General features: G+C 52.6%; 1 protein-coding gene and 1 long non-coding RNA gene across 3 annotated transcripts in view; one reads left to right on the plus strand and one right to left on the minus strand.

The window, feature by feature from the left end:
• The window catches only part of PREX1 (phosphatidylinositol-3,4,5-trisphosphate dependent Rac exchange factor 1), a 178,152-nt gene that overhangs the window by 34,160 nt on the left and 120,893 nt on the right, over window positions 1-23,099 (minus strand). For both annotated transcript variants that reach the window (XM_081560854.1, XM_081560855.1), the window contains exons 8-15: window positions 20,213-20,331; window positions 19,429-19,578; window positions 18,891-19,038; window positions 12,082-12,182; window positions 11,555-11,658; window positions 11,359-11,408; window positions 9,166-9,241; window positions 1,921-1,993 (exon numbers count right to left, since the gene is read on the minus strand). In XM_081560854.1, coding sequence (XP_081416980.1) covers window positions 1,921-1,993; window positions 9,166-9,241; window positions 11,359-11,408; window positions 11,555-11,658; window positions 12,082-12,182; window positions 18,891-19,038; window positions 19,429-19,578; window positions 20,213-20,331 — 821 coding nt within the window. The remainder of the gene's footprint in view (window positions 1-1,920; window positions 1,994-9,165; window positions 9,242-11,358; window positions 11,409-11,554; window positions 11,659-12,081; window positions 12,183-18,890; window positions 19,039-19,428; window positions 19,579-20,212; window positions 20,332-23,099) is intronic.
• Window positions 3,168-8,912, plus strand: LOC145533445 (uncharacterized). The gene is made up of 2 exons (XR_014074064.1): window positions 3,168-3,473; window positions 6,268-8,912. It is a non-coding gene; the product is annotated as an uncharacterized LOC145533445 (long non-coding RNA).

The raw sequence follows: 23,099 nt of genomic DNA on the forward strand, positions 1-23,099 counted from the left end.
TCACCCACAAATGAGAGGTTCCGCCCAGCTGACGGGAGGGAGGGATGGGGCTCTGAGAGATCCCTGCGGGGAACAGACTGGGTTTCAGGAATGACCTGGGCTGCCCTGGCTGGGCCTGACCTGCTCCTCTCAGCTGTGGAGTGAGCCCCAACGCCCCAGAGCTGTCAGAATGCTGAGCTCAGACGGGGAGGGAAAGATGGGGAAACTGAGGCTGAGAGGAGAAGGCTTTGCTGTCAGCAAGCTGAGTCGGGCCCAGAACTGGGCCTGCTGGCTTGAAGGCAGAGGGCAAACCTGATGGCCTTTCACCTCACAGGGCAAAGGGACAGCAAATCCAGCTCCTGGACCAAGTGTAGAAAGCTGTGGTCCCCAGTTTGTTTTTCTAAATAAAGTTTTATTGGCTAAACGTCACGCCCACTGGTTTATGCAGCCCCTGTAGCTGCTCTCAGACTACAGGGGCAGAGCTGGGCTGTGGCAGAGACCGTGCGGCCTGCAGCAACTAAGACGTTTACTGTCTGGCCCTCTATAGGCAGTTTGCCGACCTCTGAGCTGGTGCACAGAGCAGACGCTGGGAGGATTTCTGGCCGCTCCTCCTCCCAGCATGGCTTCAGCTTATTTCACGGTTGTGTGACTGTCTCACACACATGCACATACACGAGGATAGGACTTGTATTTGTTGTTCACCTCTGGTCCCCAGAGCCTAGCATGGTGCCCACAGGCAAAAGACACGCTATGGATGAACAAAGACAGAGGGGAGGTGTGGACTCAGCCTCATGGGGACAGGGCAGTCCCGGGAAGAAAAGTGCATCTGAGCTGGTCCAGAGCGGGAGGCAGGAGAGGACCTCTCCAAGCTGGTCGGGGGGCCTCGCTGGAGAGGCCAGAACTGAGCAGAAACACTGATAAGTCAGAGGACGAGGCAGGGAGGGAGGGGCCCCTGGATGAAGGAGACACGGCATGTGACAAGGCCCTGAGGTTGTTCTGGAGACCAGAGAAAGGCTCTTTGCTGGGGGGTGGGGGGGGCGGGGTTAAAAGTCCACTCATCCTAAAAAAGTGGGAACTTGGGGGCTCCCCCAGGACCAGAAGGAACTTCGGGGCTCCCCCGACCACAGAGCTCACTGGTGGCCTGTAACGCCAACCTGCCGGGGTCCAAACCCCAGCCCCTCCTTGGCAAAGTGTACTAGCTGCCTGGGCTTCTGGTCCTCGTTTATACACGGGCATGTTTTCCATACCAACATCAAAGGACCAGCACAAGGATTAAACTAATCACTACATGCAGAGTCCTTAGGAGAGGCCGGGCCCGGGGTACAATCTCTCTGTTATCTTAAAGCGGTGTCAGTAGAACCATCTCTCCCTCCCCAGGACCATCTCACACTGTCCACCCCTCCCCCCTCCAACACGCTTCTCCCTGTGGGAGGAGGAGGGACGTGTCTGAGGGGCAAGGTCCCGTCTGGCTTCCTCCCTCTCGCGCTCACAGCCCGGCCTGTCCCCACGGACCCCTCTCCTCCCCTTCCAGGAAGCCCACAGACCAGGCCCACCTCACCCAGCCTCACTGCCCACCCTAGGAGGCCATCTCCCATCCAGGAGTCAAGGCTTGGGAAGCCCATGGATTTTACCAGCCACCTCGGTCCCCACTGGACACCTGAAGTGGTCTCCCCATCAGTGCAGAACTGGGGATGGAGGAGGAGGAGGGGGATTCATGAGTTGGCTCAAAGCCAGGGCAGTCCATAGGCCCACTGACCCGGCATCCACACCCATTGCCTTGCTGGGCGGCCAGCAAGCCTACCACTTGCTGTCTCTGGGCCTGTTTCCCCTCACTGAAAAATGCACCAGGGACCAGGGTCCCTGCCAGCAATTCTGTCTCAGGACAGACCCCCACCCCACCCCACCCCTGGGGAGGCTGGGCTGAGGGGAGGGCTGGATTACCGTGATGCATGAAGCCATTGTTACACAGGCCCACGCCAAGCGCCACCGCCTCCTCGCGTGTCTGGCAATCACCCTGGAACAGAACAAGAAGGGAAGGTGTTAGGTGGACCTGGCCCAAGGGGCTGAGCCAGGTGGAGAAAGAGCCCACTGCCACCCCAGGGAGACTCCACGAGGGCAGAGATGTGCCTCTGTCTTATTTACCGTGGTACCCCCAACCATATCTGTGACTGTTATTTACAACTCCCAAACAAGAAAAATATTTAATTGTATGTCAATTATTTAAATGTAACAAATGCATGGAGTATCATGCAATAAACATCGTAAAAAGAGAAATGGAGATTTTATGTGGCAGACACTGTTGGTTGCCCAGCAACAACCCTCCCCCGCCCCATCCGGCCCTGGTACTGAAACCCTCACTGTTATAGATGGCAGTGCATCTATCTAGATAACCTCAGATCCCAGCTTCCACTATAGCCAGCGGTGGCCAATGAAACAAGCAGAAATCACTGATAGGGAGCTCTGGAAAAACACTTTGTCCCTGGCCCTTTGTATCTCTTCCTCCTGCCTGCCTGGAACACAGATGTGATGGTTGGAGCTCCTGCAGCCATCTTATATCACAATGTGATCTGGAAAACAGAAACATTCTAAGCAGAGCAGAGCAAAAAGAAAGGGAGAGGGCGGTCCTCAAAGATATCATGAGATTGTCCCAGCAGCTCTGTCTCACCAACCTCCAGCCTTCTCTCATACTAAAGAAAAACAAACCCCTAATTGGTTTCAGCCTCTGTAGTTGGCTCTCTGATATTAAGAAATCAAGTTCAATTCCTAGCTGACCTGGCTCTAGCCAATGAGACATCTGGGGAAGCCTACCAGGCAATCCTGGAAAATATCTTCCTCCCTAATAAAAGGGAAAAGCAACAGCACCCCTCCCTGCCTAGGATAAAGTTACATGAGGAAATGATGCAGGGACTGCAGGGCCATGTCATGATCAAGGTGGCAGACTGCTGAGGAAGGTGGAGCGAAGGACAGAAGGTTCTTGCTATGTGGTGCTACTGATGTGCAACATGTTATTTGTTTAGGCCAGTGTTCAGTTGCGTTTTCTGTTCTTGCAACTGAAAATACTGCTAAATCGGGGGTCTGGCTCATCTCAGACTTCCTGGAGGAAGTGACATCCAATCTGAAACTGAAGAATGAATGGGTGTGGTCAGTGTGCTGGGCCCCTGCTGAGCCTGCCTTTTCAGGGCCAACTCTCCCTTGTGGAATGCTGCCATGAGGGGAAGATCCCTCTAGGCTTGCTGCTGCCAACCCCTGGCCAGGTTGAGGGCACGGGGTCCAGGCAAGGCCAGTGCAAAGCCTCCCTGCCCAGAACACGATGCCTGAGCAGAGGATCCCAAGGTCAGGGAGCAGCTGGAGCCAATCCTCCCTGAGAGTGTGCCCTGGAGACAGTGCCCCACCGCGCCTGCTCCTGAGGAGCTGGGAGTTTCCTGGTGCCGGGTCCTTTTAAGGCCTGGCTCTGGGGTCTCTCCTGACTCTGTGGGTGCTCCATGGCCTTCCCAGTAAGTCATTGTCTCTTTTTTATATTCCTTAAGTTAGCCAGATTCTATTTTTGCTTCTTGCAACCCAAACGATCTCAGTATATCCAGGCAAAATATGTGAACTGTGCATGCATGGGGGGAGTGACAGGCAAAGGGAAGAGCAGGGACAAAGGTCCAGAGGTGGACGGAGTCTGTAGCACAGAAGATAGCACGGCCAGCGAGGACAGGGTGTGGGTGGAGGTCGGCTCCACAAGGAAAGGGCCTTTGCTCTATTGTGTTCCCTGCTGAATCTGAAGGGCTTAGAACAGAGCCTGGCACACCGTAGGTGCTTGGTAAATACCTGCTGGTTGGATAAAGACACGGTGAACAAGGACTAACTCATGCAGGGGCGTGTAGCCAAGTCAGCGAGCTCCGACTCCACTCAGAGGGTCACAGGGCCTACAGCCTCCCATTCAAACAACTGCCTGAGTGAGAACTTATTCCAAGAGGCCCCTGACACAGCCAGGCCAGAGGCCTGCACTTCGGGTGTATCCCACCCACCCTCGGAGCCCCCAGCCAGCAGAGGGGTGGCCGGGCAGGGAATCCTCAGCTAAAGGAGAAATGCATTCAGAGCTGCGGGCTGCAGAACAGAGCCTGGGCTGCAGAACAGAGCCTGGGCAGCCGCTGGCCTCAGTGTTTTGCTGCCCCAGGCTGACTCAGGGATGACAAACCTGTCCTGTGGGACCCAGGGCAGCGGTTAGAGGGCCGGCAGGCTCTGAGCCCCACCAGGGGCGAGGGGCTGCCATCCATCTGAGAGGCCGCATCCACAGCCACAGTCTCTCGCTGTGAGGGGCCCAGAAGGCAGGCAGGCCCGGTGAGGGGCCCGGGCAGATGTCTGGAGCCCACCTGGCTCTCTGAAGCTCTCACAACCTGGGCTCTCAGCCTGTCCCCTCCCCTCTTCTCCCCGGAGGGCCCTGGGGTGACCCACGGGGCAGCTCCCAAAGTGAGAACAGCAGCGGGATCCTCTGGTCAGGAGTGAAATACACCAACCCTGGGTGCACCCCCATCCCTGAAGAGTGAGCCCCCCACCCACATCCCGCCAGCCGTGGGGAAATCGAAGGTCACAAGCCCCCATATTCTCCCCACAGTGTGATCAACCTCACCACCTGCGTCCCCCTGCCCCCTGAATGGCCTACCAGCCCCCTGGCTGGGGGCTCCAGCCATGCTAACGGCCTTGAGGGTCAACCCAGGGGCAGCTGCTCTTATTAACCTCGTTTGGCAGATGAAGACATTGAGGGACAGACAGACGTGGCACTGGCCCAAGGTCAGAGCTTGAGAATGAAATCCTCTTACAGCCAGGCCTTCCCTCCAAGTTACAAACAGGGAAACTGAGGCTCCAAGAGGGGAAGAGAGCTGCCCAGGGTTGTGGCCAGGGCTCCCGCCCTGTCCTTGTTTATGCTGTTTCCTCTGCTGGTGCCTTGAGATGCCAGACGGCCCTTCGCCTGCTCCCATCCAAGCCCCGCCGCCCCAACCCCCGGGTGCTGGAACCGCCGCCACCATCAGCATCACCATCTGCCTGGCCATGGGGTCAGCGTGGCGGGCACTTGGGCACATTTCTGCAGAGCTGGCACAGGAACCAGCAGATGCCAGCCTCCCCACAGCCCACTGCCCCCCACCCTCCTTTTGACAGACGCAGCCTAGGGCGTCCTGGAGCCCAGGCAACACGGACCAAAATCCGCGAGCAGAGAGGTAAAGAGAGCAACCTGGAGCTGGAGTCCCCGCGTTCAAACCCCTGCTTAGCCAAGCCATGACTGTGGGCAACTCCTTAACCTCTCTGAGCATTTGTATTTTTTTTAACCCCTGGATTTACCCTTGACTTTCCAAGGCCTCTGTCACCCCTCAGTGGTGTTCCCTGCTCAGATGCCACAGTACATACAGACTATAATCAATAGAGAGGGGTATTACTACTATCTCTATTATTATTATTGACTACCAAGGCACCATGAAAGCCCCTGTCACACACACACACAATCTTATAGGAGAACCCCATTTCTGTGTGTCCTGAGGCAAGTTATAAAACCTGAGCCTCAGTTCCTTAATCAGTAAAATGGGGATAACAACTGTTTTTCTGAAGATTAAATGAGATAATACAGAGAGATCAGAACTGATGCAATATGTAGCTTGTCAATCAAAGGACCAATACCTCCCTCATTCTCAGAGCTAAAAAAACTCTGATTCATCCAAAGAGTTAGAAGGGAGCCTCAAGGAATGAATTCTGAGGAATTCTAAGCCACCCTCAGCAATCCTTGTTGTCTTCCCCAGGGAGTAGTTTAGGGGTATACGTGGGACCCACCTGGCCATGAGACCAAGACGAAGGCCACTTGGGAAGGGAGAGGACTGGAGGAAGTTTCCTCCCCCAATAAACAGAGTGAGAAAGCTCTCTTCACCTGTCCCTGCTGCCTGCCTTTGGCCATAGGTCTACATGGATGCAATATCTGGAGCTGTGGCAGCCATCTTATGACCATGAGGCAGCAGGCAAGGTGGTGGAACTAAAAGATGGAAAGAGCCTGGGTGTAGAGCGCATTGCTGAGCCCCAGGATCATGAGCTCCGGAAGTCTAGTTACATGCACAACAACAACAAAATGCCTTTACTGTGTAAGTCAAGTTTCTTATTATGTGCAGCCACAAGCATTTCTAGCTGATCAAGGAGGTTTCAACCAACATTTTGTTTCAAGGAGCAGAATGACCTAGAAGTTAGAAATGAAGAGGTGTTCAAAGCAAAATAACCCTCCTGAACTACACAATTATATGTTTTCTTTTTGACCTTCCTGCCAAGGTACAAGATGGGGATGACTCTTATCAAGACTTGCCATAACCAGTCTTCAAGGTCATATCCTCATCACCAACCTCTCCCACGCAGAGAGATCCATATGCATACCGTCCTCCTCTTCCCCTGACCTGGAGCCAGATGCCAGCCGTCTTTCGGTCAATCTCGTGGAAGCCATCCTATGTCAACTCCAATTAGCTTCCCTGTGTCCCCAGACCAGGCCAAGCAATGGGAGGCCTGCTGAAGTGGACAGAGGGTCAGCTGCAAACTTTACTCCACCATCCTCCCCTTGCCTCCACTGCGACAGGATGCTGGGGGCTGGGGGTGAGGCATTCTCAGGACCCACTGACAATGACCCAGGCTATTCCAGGGGACCTTCAGCTGGGATCACAGCTAATCTGACAGCACTGGCCAAGAGCAGATCCCCTCTGTGCCTGACATCAATCACAAAGAGAAACCAGCAGAGGCAGTTGCTCTGGCTAGTCCTCCTCCTGGCTGGAGTGCTCCAGGTCACAGCCCTGAGCCTCCCTGGCTTGGTCAAGGACCATGGGGTTCTTCAGGACTCCTCTCTCAACCCCTGCCCACAATCCATCCATCCAACAGCAGACTCTGTTAGGTCTACCTTCAAAAAATCTAAAACCTGACCACGTTTCCTGCCTCCCCCAAGGCCACATCATTCTCAGGGGAGTTCTCATGTTCCCATGCCTGTAGTTCTGAATCTGCCTCCTCGCTGGTCTGTCTATTGTCAGCCTCATCCCCCAACAGCCTGAAGATCTTATCCCACCAAAATCAGCTGCTGTCCCATCTGTGCTGAGAGCCCTGCAGTGGCCCGAGCCCCCCCAAGAGGCAATGCTAGATAAAGCACATGCTCTGGGCTGGCTTCAGGGTATCCTAAGGAGGGGGTGGTGTAGTACAATGGTTAGCAGCTCTGTGCTTCTGAGCCATGCAACTCTATAAATTCAAATCCAAGGTCATTTTAAGACCTCCCACGTTTTAGGGCGCCGCATCCTAGCAAACATATTTTAAAATGCACCCATGTCCTACATTAAACACATTTGGGGGGTTTGAAAAAGTTTTTTCCAGGCGTTTTCTAAGCTTGCTTTTGAAGTTATTTGATGCCAAGAAGGCTTTACTTCACATAGATTGGCTCTGACTTCTAGGCAATCATCAGGAATTTGTTCGGCAAGAGAAAATCCAGGCAGTAAATTGTTTTCGAATGGAATGAAGTTTCTATGAATGGGAAACTTAACAATTAATGAGGCTGCCATAGAGCTGCACTCTATAAAAGTTTAAACATGTATCCATTTCAATTTCATAGTCATCTCCTTGTCTTTGGAGCCAGCGCATTCTTCTTATAAACTATGAATGAAAGTTCTTGCAGGCTCCCTGAAAAGTCTGCAGAACCGAGGCATGAGGGGATACGATGGGCCCACCTGAGTTCTAGCTATGCTGCTGCCAGGCTGTGTGCCCTTGGACTAGGCACTTGGCCTCTCTGGACCCCAGTTCCCCATCTGTAAATGGGGTGAAAGACTCAGTGAGACAATGCACAAAAGCCCAGACGGGCCCTGGCCCAGAATAAGCATGCTGTGAACAGGAGCTACCAACTCTAAGAGGCAGGCAGGTAGGAGAGTTCATAGCCCCACAACAGAACAACTTCCCCTTGGGGAAGCTGCAGCAAAAGCGGCTCATAGATTCCAAGACTCTGCCCAGCCCCTGCTCGCTGGGGACCTGTGTGAAGCGAATAACCTGGCAAGCCCCACCTGGAGGCTCCGGTTTGGTCCCAGGGTGGACCCAACTTGTCCCAGTTTCCCTGGAATCATCTCATGTTCAAAACAGAAAGCCTCAAGGTGGCAGTCACCCCACTGTCCCTTGACTGACAGATAAAATGGGCTCTATCCACCCAACAGAATATTATTCAGCCTTTAAAAGGAAGGAAATTCTGACACGGGCTACAATGTGGACGAACCCTGAAGACCTTATGCAGAGTGAAACGAGCCCGACACAGAAGCACGGACACTGCCTGGCCCCCTTACACGGGTTTTCCTGAACAGGCCAACTCAGAGAGAGCGGAAGGGCGGCTGCCAGGAGCCGGGCAGCGGGAGTCACAGGACATTACTGTTTAACGTGGACACAGTTTCAGTTTTGCAATATGGAAAAAGCCCTGGAAGTGGACGGTGGTGATGGCTGTGTAATAACGGACTTAAGGCTACCGGACTGTACACTTAAAAACGGTTAAGGTGGTAAATGTTATCTCACGTGTTTGCCGACGTCCTCAGTCATGTCTGACTCTTTGTGACCCCATGGGCTGTAGCCCACCAGGCCCCTCTGTCCATGGAATTTTCCAGGCAAGAATACTGGAGCGGGTTGCCATTTACTCCTCCAGGGGATCTTCCCAACCCAGGAATCAAACCCGAGTCTCCTGCATTGGCAGGCGGGTTCTTTACCACTGCACCACGTAGGAAGCCTTTATTATGTGTATTTTACCACAATTTAAAGAATAATTTTATGGAAGGGGGGTTCAGGATGAGGGGACACATGTACACCCGTGGCTAATTCATGTCGATGTATGCCCCAAACCGCCACAATATTGTAATTAGCCTCCAATTAAAATAGATTAATTTTTTTTTAAATAAAAAGATAATTTGACAGAAAAATAACAATAATTTTAAAACAAATTTTTAGGGACTTCCTAGGTGATCCCGTAGCTAAGACTCTACACTCTCAATGCAGGGGCCCAAGTTCGATCCCTGGTCAGGGAACTAGATCCCACAGGCTGCAACCAAAGACCCTGCATGTCTCAACTAAGACCCGATGCAGCCAAATCAATCAATACAATTTAAAATAAAAGCTTTTTAAACCTCAAAAGCCCACGTCCTGGTCAGCCCCTCAGTGCAGGGGAGCTCTCACCTGGGCCAGCAGCCAGTCCACCAGCTTGCTCCCAGGCAGCACGGACTTGTAAGTCTTCAGGTGGTAATCGCGGTCCCTGGGGAGAGGAAGCCGGCCGTGAACGATCGGGCAGGAGGGAGGGGAAACAGTCCCGAAGTCCCTGCTCAAAGCGCTCGGGGTCCAAGGACTTCCAGATTCTCCAGCCATGGGTCAAAGGCCAAGGGATCAGGGTGAATACCAGGCAGGGAGTCCAGCCAGACCCGCCCCTCACTCACAGCATCACCTAGGGCAGGTCTGTCCCAACCCAGGGCCCCATCCTCAGATGGCTCTAAGGCTCTGGAAACTCTCCCCAGCCTAGGGTTCTCCAGCAGGGACGACTATGCCCCCCAAGGAATGCTTGGCTGTGTCTGGTGACATTTTTGGCTGTCATGATCTGACCGGGGTCGGGGGGGGACCGGAGGTACGATCAGCATCTAGCAGGTAGAGACCAGATGCTGCTAAGCACTCAAAACTGCCTGGAACAGCTCCCAAACAAAGAACAATCCAGCCCAAGATGTCAAAAACGCTGAGCCTGTGGAGACCTGATTTACTCTGAGTAGTGAGAGAAACTTCCAGTTCTTCCCTTTTTTCTTTCATTTCGTCATTGACATCCTTGCATCTAAAGGTAACAAAACTATGTCGACATGGAAACATCTCTCCAGGGGCTGGAGTGGGCAGTCAGGACCAAGCAGAGGGCAGGGGTCTGTGACGGTCCTGGTTCTTCGCTCTGACCTCTCGTAGCATCTAATTCCTGCCAAGTTGTGGTACGAAGGGTTGTGTGGACCTTGCAGCCAAACCACAACAACTTCTCAGCTTCTGAAGCCAACGCAAATGAGTTTCTGTGGCCAGCCCTGTTGAGGCTGAGAAAGGCAGGTCAGGGAGTTCTTCTCGGGAGCTGGGGAGCCTGGCAGGGCACGTGTGTGGTAACCGGGACGTGCTGCTGGCCTGGCCACTTCCTCCTCCAGGGGCGGACAGAGGAGCCCCTCCTGTGAGGTCCAAGGCTGGACCGGGCCGGCCCCACCTGCCTTTTGGGCGTGCAGAAAGGGGCTCCCTAGGCCTTACCTCCAGGGGGAGAAGACCCTTCCTCTCCACTCCTGAGAGGTGATAAGAGCTGTCAGGACAGGGGGCAGAGATCTCTGCAGCTGGTAAGGATCACATCACCCTCCCCGGCCCTTCATCCACAAGGATAAGCTTCACAGTAAAGACAATCACGAATCACAGGTACTGATACAGCCCTCCCTGTGTGCCGGGCAACACTCAGATTTACTCCTCATGACAACCCCAGGGGTGTGAGCTATGCTTATGCCCATTCCACAGATGCAGACACAGAGGCAAAAGACACTAGTTACCTTTCAACCACCACTCAACAAACATTTACTGAGGGCTCCTTTGCCCTGGACCGGTACTCTCCAGGTATGTGGCTGTTTACCAATCAATTAATGTTACATCGGAGTTCGGATTACACTCTTCAGTCTCAAGAGTGTGAAAGTACGTGTGACTAGTGGCCATTCCCTTGGACAGCACAGGTACAGAGCACTTCTACCAGTGCAGGAAGTTCTACTGGCCAGTGCCTCTTTGGGTGCTGCTGACACTTTGGGGACACAGTGGTGAGCAAATTCCCTGCCTCTGGTGAGTGTACAGTTCAGTGGGGAAGACAAGACAGTATACAGACCAAGAAATAAATATAGAGTATGTCAGCCACTGACAAGCTTCAAGAAGAAAACCAAAGCAAAGTAAGGAGGGTGGTATGTTCCAGATGTGATACTTTAGAAAGGTGGTCAGGAAGGCCCCTCTGACTTGGGGACATTTGAAGGAAGGAAGGGAGCAGATACTTAGGGAAAGAACATCCTAGGCAGAGAGGACAGCAAGTGCAAAGGCCCTGGGGTGGATCCTATTATTATCCCCATTCCACAGAGGGAAATAGCTGCTAACCAACTCGCAGGCTGAGATCCAAACTCAGCCTGTCTGACCCCAGAACTAACACCCTTCACCACCACACTGCAGTGTTTCCCAACAGATTAACTCACTTGACCCTCATGACAAACCTACAGGGTAGGTGCAGCTATGAGTCCCATTGGATGGAGAAGGAGACCGAGGCTCAGAGAGGTTAAGTTACTGGCCCAAGGCCACACAGCTGAGAAGAGGCAGAGGTGAAGCCTGGAGAGAGTAACTTACTTGATCACAGGGGTGTAAAGGCTGTGAAGACGGCAGTAAAGCCTCACACCCTGAAAGAGAAAAAGGGGGAGTCTGGGATCAGGCCACATTCTTCGGGGGCCTGCAAATCCCAGCCGATAAGAGGGTGTGGGGAGCAGAGGGGGGCCGGTGGGGGCAGTGGGGTCCAGACTGTGGGTCAGGGCCGGAGGGTCTGCACCTTGGACATGATGTCCTCCAGCTCGCTCCGGGCCTTGTAGGTGCCGTCATCATAGCGGAAGCGGTACATCACCTGCTCGTTCTTGAACTGGTGCTTGTCAGAGACTGGAAGGACCCAGGGCTGGTGAGGCCGAGTGCAGCCCCCCGGCCCCTCCCAACCCACACCACCATCCTCACCCTCCACTCAACCAAGCTCTAGGCCAAGTGCAGTTTCACCAACTCCCCTGCCCACTCTCTAACTGGAAACTAAAACTTCAATGGTTCTTGCTATTTTTTGCAGGAACAGATAGAAAATTCTCCTTCCTGCCCATAACTTTACGAGGCCACCTTGCTTTGTGGGTGCCCCAGGTGAGTGCTGGATCTTCTAGCCCTGTGAGCAGTTTTATGAGGACAGCCACATCCCTGGGGCCACTCTGCGCCCAGGGAACAGGCGGCCGCACAGCAGAGCAGAAATGGCCTCAGGGTTAGTTCTGCACGTGGCTGCTGAGGTCTGACCTGCCTACCCCCAGCCCCCCAGGTCCCACTCACCATGGTGGATAATACCATTCTCCAACAAGGCTTGGCCCAGGTTCACGCCTTCTTCCGTCTTGCTGATTTCACCAATTTCTAGGAGCCAGGCAACAAACTCACTGCCAGAAATATAAGATGCAATTGAGAGGGCCACCCCTATCCTGGGACCATAGCTGCCAGCACTGAACTGGCTTGATCCCACCCACTCTCAGGAATGACAGCCAGAACTGCCTATGGGGAAGCAGAGCACAGGACCCCACAGGCCTGGGGTTCCTGCTGAAAAGTGAAAGTGAAAGTGGAAGTCGCTCAGTCGTGTTCAACTCTTTGTGGTCCCATGGAATTCTCCAGGCCAGAATACTGGAGTGGGTAGCCTTTCCCTTCTCCAGGGGATCTTCCCAACCCAGGGATTGAACCCAGGTCTCCTGCATTGCAGGTGGATTCTTTACCAGCTGAGTCACAAGGAAGTAGGGTTTCCTGCTGAGGCCTGATGCTTTTCCTCAAGACCAATGGCAGAGAGGTGGGCGTGAGCAAACCCCAGGCCCTGCCTCAGGCTAACTGGATGGATGGATGGATGGATGGATGGATGGATGGCTGGATGGACGATGGAAGGACGGATGGAAGGATGGAAGGATGGATGGGAGGGAGAATGGAAGGATGGATGGAAGGATGGATGGATGGATGGATGGATGGATGGATGGACGATGGAAGGACGGATGGAAGGATGGAAGGATGGATGGGAGGGAGAATGGAAGGATGGATGGATGGATGGATGGACGATGGAAGGACGGATGGAAGGATGGAAGGATGGATGGGAGGGAGAATGGAAGGATGTATGGAAGGATGGATGGATGGATGGATGGATGGACGGACGGATGGATGGATGGACGGATGGATGGATGGGAGGGAGGATGGAAGGATGGATGGAAGGATGGATGGATGGATGGATGGATGGATGGATGGATGGATAGACGGACGGATGGAAGGATGGATGGAAGGATGGAAGGATGGATGGAAGGATGGATGGATGGATGGATGGGAGGGAGGATGGAAGGATGGATGGAAGGATGGATGGATGGATGGATGGGAGGGAGGATGGAAGGATGGATGGATGGATGGATGGATGGATGGGAGGGAGGATGGAAGGATGGATGGAAGGATGGATGGATGGATGGATGGATGGATGGATGGGAGGGAAGATGGAAGGATGGATGGAAGGATGGATGGATGGATGGATGGATGGATGGATGGATGGGAGGGAGGATGGAAGGATGGATGGAAGGATGGATGGATGGATGGATGGATGGATGGATGGATGGATGGGAGGGAGGATGGAAGGATGGATGGAAGGATGGAAGGATGGATGGATGGATGGATGGATGGATGGATGAGAGGATGGACACATGCGTGGATAAATGAATGAAAAGTGAGTAGATAACTAGTTGATTCAACAGATAAATGACTAAGTGGCTGGGGAGCTTAGTGGGTAGGTGGGTGGAGGGGAGCACGAATGGATGGGTGAATGATAAGTGAAGAGACTACGGTAGATGGTGCGGGGGGGAGATGGGAGATGGATGATGGCTGGACGGGTGAACAGACAGAAGGAATGAAGAAACCAATAAGCAGGAAGAAATAAGGCCCCAGAAAGATGACTGTAGGGAGTCAGGAGAGATGATGATGACCAAATCATGTCATTCTCCCACTGAAAACCCTCCAATGAGCTGCCTAGTTACTCTCAAAAAACATCCAAATCCTGCTCACGTGATGACAAGGCCCTGCGTGAACTATCCCCTCATCTCTGTTCTTTTCACTCATTCTGCTTTAATGCACCCACCGCCTTCCCCCGCTTACAAAACATGCCAGACTCCTGCTTGCCTCGGGGCCTTTGCACTTGCTGTTCCTGCTGCCAAGACACACCCTTCCCCACCTCTTCACATAGCCCTTCTCTTTCATCTTTAGCTTTCAGCTCAAATATCACCTCCTTGAGGAAGTCTTCCCTGACCACCTCATCAAAACACCCCACCCCCACACAAACCATCCCATCTTTCAGTTTTACTTCCTGTTTAGCACTCATCACTGGAGTTGCACTCTTTACAGATTTGTGGATGCGTTTATCAGCCATCTCCCAGAACCAGAATGTCATCTCCATGCTGACGGAGAGCTGTTGTCTAATTCACAGCTCTACGCCCCCGGCACCTGGAAGAGGAGCCCAAGCACAGCAGCGCGCAATAACCTTGTGAACAACTGAAGGGATGAGCCGTTCAACCAGAAGGAACATTCTGGGGGAGGCAGGAAGGCCTCAGCAAGAAAGATGTGCTCACCAGCCCAGAGGAAATGAGGCAAATCCAACAGGACTACCCAGCGGGGCAGGGACTCAGGCAGACCCCAGGTCCCAGCTCTCGGAGGAATGTTCGGGGCTCCACGCAGAGCTCAGCCCAGTGGAAGTCAGCAGGAAAGGGGAGAGCTGGGGACGCGAGGCCATCTGTACTCAATGAAAGCGGGTGGCCGTTGGCCAGAGCACAGAGCTTATCGGAACCAGCTGTTCCGCCTCCAATTACAGGGCCAGAGGGGAGCAGGACTATTTTTAGCTTTCCAGCGTTTGGTGGAGCAAAGACCTGCCTTGTGTGTAGGTAGTGGGGTGTGCCGAGGCACTCAGGGAGCCCCAGCGCAGGCCAAGGCGGGCGTAGACGAAACAGATCTATTCTGCGGAGAGGGAGCCCCGAGTGGGGAAGAGATTGTTCTGGGTCCTGTCCTCCCCCAGCCCTATTCCCCAAGTCCCCAAAATCAGCGGCAGAAAGAAAGCTGCCGGCAGCTGGGGGAGGCGAACAGATGTGGCGTGCCCACTGTTGGAAGCTGAGACTTGGCCGCCAGCTGCCCACCAGCTGTCCCCTCGGGGGCCACCTCTGGCCCAGACCAGCAGCCCTGCGGCCAGGGTGGGGGAGAGACAGGAAGCTCCCCGCAGCAGCTGCTAGGGCAGAAAAAGGCAGCGCAGAGGACAGAGCAGCTGAGACCCAGCTTTCTGCCCCGAGTTGAGTCTCGAGCTTTTTTGAGGATCAATTTGCTGGGCACATTTGGGCAAACTGCTGTCCCTCTCTGCGCCTCCAAAGGGTCCATCTGGCAAGTGGTTCATTCAGGGACCTTCTGGATTTTGTCAGTAATTTTCAAATCACACTGAATCTTGAGCTGGGATCCAGGGTTCAAAACCAGACGTCATTCACCTCTACTGCAGGGACCCTGACCTCTCGTAAACGTGTAAAAAGGGCCAGGTGGAAACTGCTGAGCCAGCCAGCACTTCCGGAGACAGCAGCCACTCAGGGCGGCCAACCGTGGCCACATGGGAAGACTAAAGCATCTTATGACTTTTCAAGAGAAGCCAGAAATCCAGCGTTTCCTGTGAAATCTCCCAACTGTTAAATGTGGATACTGAATACCAAGTTTTATGGCAAACATGTCTGCAAACCGCACTGGGTCAGCGGGGCATCGTCTGCCACCATGGGGGTGCAGGGAAGAGAGTGCAGGCAGGAGGATCAGCCTCTGAGTGAGAAGTAAGGTTCGGAAGCCAGTGGCCCGCCAGTTAGTGGGGGCAAGAACATGAGGAGCAGCAAGATCCAGTCTTCCAGAAAGATGAAACTGGGTGCAGGGTGGGGGGCGCTGGGGACGCAGGCAGCAGATCAGCCTACTTGGGCAGGAGCTGGAGATTCGCGGAATGGGGGCCTAGCTGCGAGTTAGCATGTGCCAGCCTTCATCGCTCTTTCTTCCTGCCCCACTATATCATGCACCCAGTAAACATGGATTTCACCTACTGTATGTCAAGTCCAAGGCTGGGCACAGGGGATACACAGGGACGCCTTGGCGATCTTCCCAGGAAAGTCCCTGAGCTGAGACCCAGTGTCCACTCACTCTCAGTACAAGAATCTCATTTCTCTTGCTCATCTCCTCCATGGCCTTGAGCTCCATGAGGGCAGGAACTGGGGGTTGGGGGGTGGTGGGTTATGCTCACCCCTGTGACTCCATGGTCTGAAATGCTTCCGGGGGGTGTCTGCAGCAATGCCTGCCAAATCATTATTTATCACCTACTACATGCTGACGAGGCTTCCCTGGTGGCTCAGGGGTAAAGAATTCGCCTGCCAACACAGGAGACACGGGTATCTTGACCCCTGGGCTGAGAAGATCCCCTGGAGAAGGAAATGGCAACCCATTCCAGTATTCCTGCCTGGGAAATCGTATGGACAGAGGAGCCTGGCGGGCTACAGTCCAGGAGATTGTAAAAGAGTTGGACATGCCTTAGCAACTAACAGCAATCGTGCACTGACAGTGGCAGTAAACTGCCTCACAGTGTCACGTGAAGATTAAAAGGCACAGCCACGCGGCCGCACCTACAGCGGAGAAAGGCTGCCTGACTGTGTCTCTAGGGCTCCTGGTTCCTTCCACCTGAGGGGACCTGGGTCCCGGCCGGGAAGAAGGAGGACCACAGCCCCGGGCTGGGGGCAGAGCAAAGCCGTGCAGGGAGGTGAGTTTCATTAGCACGATGATAAACAAGCTTCAGTCCTGGCCCTGTTTCAAATGGGCAATGAAAGAAATCTCCCTAAGCCTTCCGGAGGAGACAGAACACTGCTGAAGTTCTAATCACAGACAGGTTATCCCATCCGGCTGGCCTAAGCTCTCCAATGGGTTCGGCAAGGGGCGGGGAGGGCCTCTGACCCTGGGGGGCCGGAAACACACCTCTCCTAAGAGAAAAACCTCCTTTCTGCCCAGGGATTAGGGGATTAGCTGATGGAGACCAGCCAGGCTGCCCCGTCCTGGCTTCCTGCAGGCCTGGGGCCCACACTCGCCCCTCCACAGAGCCTCCCAGGGAACGTGGAGTGGGGTCACTGACCTGAGGGCAAATCCCGACTCAAAGGCATCCCCGCCACCTCTCAGGGTCCCCACGATCCCTAAGACCCCCTGGCTGCTGCCAGGCCAATCATAAGCTTCAGGCCATGACCTCTACCCCTCCTCCTTCCCCAGCTTCACACTCTGTCTCCAACTGCCCATCCAACAACCTTTCAATATCTTTCAATATGCAAATATCTATGGGGCGTCTCAACCTTATTAACATGTCTAAACTGGGGTTCCAAGTCTCCGCACCTTTCCCTACCTGGCTTCCAGGTCACCGCACTCACCTGTGTGCCTCCCACCTCTCTGCCAGCTTTGTCTCCTTTGATAGTTGCCCCTCCCCACCAGGGCTCAGCCAGTCCCCACCTCATTTCTTTCCTGCCCTCTTTCTACTCATCCCCTTGCAGACTTCATTCAGTTTCATGACTTTGAAAACCATCTAAACACCCACATGCCCTGAACTTATGTCTCTAATCCAGACTTTTCTCCCTGAGTTAAGATTTCACAGCCACCTAACAGGTCGACATCTCCATCTGGGGGCCGGTCTCTATATAAGCATCCAAACATCCCCTGGGCTATATCCCGCCCCCTGAAACCTCCCTGCATCTCCCCCCCAACTTCTCAGCAAGCAGCCATCCGTCCTTCCAGGCGCTCATAATCCTTAATTCCCTTTTTCCCTCATCCCATCAGCAAATGCCGTCACCTTCAAGATGACCCAGAATGTGACCCTTTCCCCCTTCTTCACGGTGACCACCCTAAACCAAGTCACCTCTCCCCTGGTCTATGACAATAGAATAATTCCAGTGGCTTTTATCCCAGGCCTCCCAAAAAGCTTTGGGGAAGCAAGTAGGGTGTAAGTTAATGAATTCTAAACAGAACCCCAGCCTCACAGGCAAACCTCTCTCCCCACAAGCTCTGTAAGGCCGCAGGCATTCTCCTACCCTCTCCCGAGTGCGACCACCCGGTCTAACACACAGTGGGGCCTGGGAACAACTGGATGGTTTTACAGGGACTGCGATTCTTCTTCCGCTTCCCCCAATCCCCAGCCCGCTCCCCTAGGTGAATGAGATTTAAACCTGGGTTTAGGATCCAATCCCAACTCACCTGCGTTCTGGCCCTTTGATCCTCGGTTATAAAATAGGGGCAGGGGCAATAACATTTTATTATTAGGAAATAATGTAGTTCCCAAACAGAGAAATTGGAGGCCCTAACTACTGAAAGCCATAGGAGACCTCCCTCCCCTTATGTATCTCCGGAAGGGAGGCCTTACCAGACATTCACCCAGCCAACACCTCGATCTCAGCCTTCCAGCCTCTAAAACTGTCAGAAAATACATCTCTGTTGTTTCAGCTGCCCAGAGTCTGGGACTTTGTTAGCGCATCTGAACAGACTAATTCAAAGGTCTACATTTGCTCTTCCGGCCCTCCCAAAACCTTTGAAATCAACTCTCTGCATTAAATACCTCTTTGCTTGACATAGCTGCACGGGCTTCTCTTTGCTTAAATGCTAGAGCAGCGTTTTTCAATCCATGGTGGGCAACCCACTCGTAGTTTGTGAAAGCAATTTTATGGGTCTCACTCAGCAGTATTTTTGAAATGAAGAAATGAGTAGAACAGAATAGACACAAATACTCGTAGAGTGTATCAAGCACAGTAAATTTTGTGAAACTTTGGCTTCAATCATACAATTAATGGATGTGTGTACCCAGTCACAATATCAACCTTAAATTTTGCAGTGAGCTGTGGTCAAGAACATTTGAAAGACTTGATATGGGGACCTCACTATGCCTGACCTCCAAGGGCTGTTCCATAAGGATTTAGGGTGCTTTAGTGGCTCTGCCCAGGGGGGCTTCTGGGGGAAGGGGTAGAGCTGGGAAAAGCCACGTGAGTGCAGACAGTCTGCCCACTTCCAGCCGAGGCCCAGGACCCAGGGGAGGGCAGGGTGGAGCCACTCACTTGCCGAGGAAGCACTTGGGGACGGTGCTCAGCTTTCTCCGACGGTCCTTGATCAGGTTCACCTTCTTGTTCATCATCATGTGGTACAGCTTCTCCCCCTTCTCCGCGATCATGACGTAGGCGTCACGCTCCATGCCCAGCTTCAGGCCTACGGAGGAAGCACGGTCAGCACCAAGTGCTGGGGAGCCAAGGGGACAGGCCTACAGATCCCAAAAAACTGTCTCCAGCTGACCCCCCACTACCGCCAAGAATCCCAAGACAACCAACCACATTGGCATGACCTTGGGCAAGTCTCCTCCGTTAGCCTCAGTCTTCTCATCTGTCTAGTGGGCTAAACCAGATAAGCTGAGATCCCACCAAGTTATCACAGTCCCAGAGCTCCTACCCCTTCAAAGACCTGCTTTTTGGTAGGTGGCCCTGATCTCTCTGGAAAAGACCCTACGCCCTGTCCCCAGACACAGCTCTCACTCGACAGGAGGGATCAGACTGGGGGAAGCCATATACACTCCCGGATGCGGGAAAGCCCCCGGCCACGTACTCTCGCGCTGCTCCCGCTCGCGGATGATGGCATCAAGCCACTTTTGCTTCTCCTCCGCCGTCTTGGCCATGCAGACAAACCACTTGTTCTTGGCCGTGTTGTGGATCTTCCAGCCGTTGGTGACAGTGTAGCCATTGCTGTGATAATCCGCTAGCAGGCAGGAGGCAAAGGGAGGGGGTCAGCAAGGACTCAGCCATACAACTCCACATTCATCATTATACACTTATGAGTGAGGTCGTGGGACCAGCCCTGCCTGCTCCAGAAAGACAGGGCGGTGGAGACATCAATGGGATCGGGTTTGGGAGCTGAACTTACCACACTTCAAATGCTCCCTCTCCTATCTCTTCTCTGGTGGGCAAGGAAGACTTGTCTGTAAAGAAGTCTCCCAAGCTCTCAATTACAGGGGCTTCACGCAGGAACGACTCCATGAGAGACAGCTGGTGCTTCCCTGCCTGCTTGCTCGTCTCCTTCGTGCACTTTAGCTTGCTTAAAACCCTAGTGCAGGGGTTTCCCTGATGGTCCAGGGGTTAAGAACCCGCTGTCAATGTAGGGGACGTGGTTTGGATCCCTGGTCCGGGACGATTTCACATGCCATGGGGCACCTGAGCTGGTGTGTGCCGTAACTACTGAGCCTGTGCTCCAAGGCCGGGAGCCGCAACTACTGAGCCCACAAGCTGCAACTCCTGAAGCCCGTGCTCCACAACAGGAGGAGCCACCACAGTGAGAAACCCACGTGGCACAACGAGGGGGCGCTGGGCTCAGGCAGGGCAGGGGTGGGGCCTACCTGTCCCGTCCTCCACGTTCTCCACCTCCATGACCTCAGTGTTGATTCGACCCCGGAAGATGTACAAGGAGCCGTTGATGGATTTGGTCCTCTTGGTGGATTTCTTGCCCCCAGTGACCCTGAAAGACAGCAGGAAGCCAGCGTCCCCTACACGTCCCCTCCCCGGGCCTCAGTCGTCTTCAGCAGAGTAAACGGGAGCACGACAGTAACAGAGGAGGACAGCTGGGGGCAGGGGGAGGGCAGGAACTGGCCCAGAAGCGTGGCGTTTTGGCTGGTGCTGGGGTGACGAGCAAGTCTCTTTTCCACTCTCAGCCACAGCTTCCTCATCTGGAAAATGGGCTAATAACCTTGCTGACCTCCCAGAGCTATTTTTGAGCCAACAGGAGATGTGGATGTGAAACCAATAAGAAGCAATAGAAACCCCACTCTTCTAAGGCTAGAAAATGGGTAGAGGCTCTCAGGGTGTCTAACAAACAGGAACTTCCTGAAATAAAACCAGAATGGAAAGGAACTCCATTTCTACATGGAGGAATCTGCACCTGCCCACCACTGATTCGCTCGCTCAAGTGAATTCTCACACACCCACTTAGTCACTTGACAAACCATCTGACCAGCACTTCCTCCAGGAAGGCTACCAAGGTGGGATCAGGGGAGTCACTCACCCACGCATTCAACAGGTGATCAAGAGAATACCTGCTGGGCACTATTCCCGGTGCTAGGGCTGCAGCAGGGAATGAAACATAGTCTCTGAGACTACATCTTTCAATACGGGAGGGCAGGAGGCACCCCCAAAGCTCTCCATCATGCCCCCTTCCGGTTCCTACCCCCTGCAAGATTAACCACTATCCTGATGTCTAACCTCTTGGATTCACCTTCCTGTTTTGGAACTTCACATTCATGGAATCACATGGGGTGATGGTGATGGACATTTGGGTTGCCTTCAGTTTGGTGCTGTGCCTTAGGGCCTGGCATGTGTCTTATGAAGAACATACGTGTGCATTTCTTGGGGTTATCTACCTAGGAGTTGAATTGCTCAGTTATAAGGAACGCACACAACTGGCTTTGGTAGATACTGCCAAGCTATAACAATTATCCCACCCCCAGCAGTGTACAGACATTCCAGTTGCTCCACAGTCTCCATAACTGGTACTGAATGTTTCATTCTGGCCCTTCTGGTGGCAGAGAGGAGTGCCTCTAATGAAGATTTCATCTGTATTTCCCTGGTGAGTAATAAGGCTGAGCACTTTTTCATGTTTATTGGCCATCTGGTGTCTTCCATTTGTGAAATGACTGTCCCTTGACCATTTTTCTGTTGGGCTGTGTTTTTCACAATGATTTATAACAAGGCTCAGCAGATTTCTTCTGAAAAGGAACCAGAGTGTAAATATTTTCAACTGGGTGGGCCATATGGTCTCTGTTACAACTACTGAACTCAGCCCTTAAGGCAGGAGTGCATCCACAGACAACACAAAAATGAATGGGCATGGCTATTTGCCAATAAAACTTTATTTATAAAAATAGGCAGAGGGCCAAAGTTGGCCTATATATTATGGATAGGAGTCCTTTGCAAAGTGATTGCAAAGACCTTCTCCTCCTCTGTGGCCTGGCTTTTTATTCTCTTCTTGTTGTCTTTCAAGGAACAAAACTTAATTTTAATGTAGTCTGATAAATCTATTTTTCCTTTATAATTATACTTTCTGTACAATTTAAAAAATCTTTGCTTACCCCCCATATCATGAAGACAGACTCCTATGCCTTCTTCTAGAAGCTTTATTGTTTTATTTTTCACATTTAAATCAATGATCCATCTGAAGTTGTCTTTTGTATACTGTATGAAGGCTCAAGACTCATCTTTTTCCCACTGGATATCAAACTGACCCAGCACCATATACTGAACTGTATTGGTACTTGTGTTGAAATTTAAATGACTGCTTTCACGTAGGTCAATTTCTGGACTCACTACTGCACTCCATTAATCTGTCTGATTTACACCAAAACTACACTATCTTAATTACAGCAGCTTTACAGCAAGACTTGGTGTCAGTAATCAAAGTCCTCTATCTTTGTCCTCCTTCAAAACTGTCTTAGCTGTCTTTGTTTGTGTTTCCATGTAAACTTTAAAAATCATTTACATACACAGACACACAACCTCCCACCTGCAATTTTTATCAGAATCACATTGATGTTCTAGCCAATGTCTGATGAGAGAATGCAAAGCACTTGCTGGTGATGAGGGGGTGAGGCAGGTCAGAATGAAGGACAACTAAGACTCTGGCCTCAGAGCCTGAGTAAATGGTGGTGCCCTTTATTAGGAATGAAGAAGACTCAAGGAGAAAAAGGTCTGGAGCAGAAGTTGCAATGAATAGGAAGAGTCTTGGAACTTCCCTGGTGGTCCAGTGGTTAAGATTCCACGCTCCCAACGCAGAGGGCACAGGTTTGATCCCTGGTCGGGGAACTAAGATCCCACATGCCGCATGGTGCGGCCTAAATAAAATGAAGAATCTTGTTTTAGACCCAAGTGAAGTGTGAGCTGTGTGTGACAAAACCAAGGGGAGACCCAGTTTTAAATTTCTCCTACTTTACACATCCTGTACCAGGCATCATTCTAACCACCTTATGCATTTTATCTTAATCCATAAAAACAACCTCATGAGATGAAGAGCGCTTTCACCCCCACTAAACAGATAGAAAAACAGAGGCACTAAGGGTTGACACAGCTAGCAGATGGCAGCGTCTCTGCATTTTTAACCACTACACACTGCTGACGCCTCCATGATCTGAAACAAGCAGTTGAGATACATGAGACTTAGCTCTTCTGTGTCCAGTCTCCTCTTCTGAAGAATGAGGAGGTGGGTTTTTAAAACTCTCCCTTCCACTTCTGACACCC

This window comes from Giraffa tippelskirchi, chromosome 13 (assembly GCF_054371585.1).
Source record: "Giraffa tippelskirchi isolate mGirTip1 chromosome 13, T2T-mGirTip1v1.2.pri, whole genome shotgun sequence".
In the NCBI taxonomy this organism is placed as follows: Eukaryota; Metazoa; Chordata; class Mammalia; order Artiodactyla; family Giraffidae; genus Giraffa; species Giraffa tippelskirchi.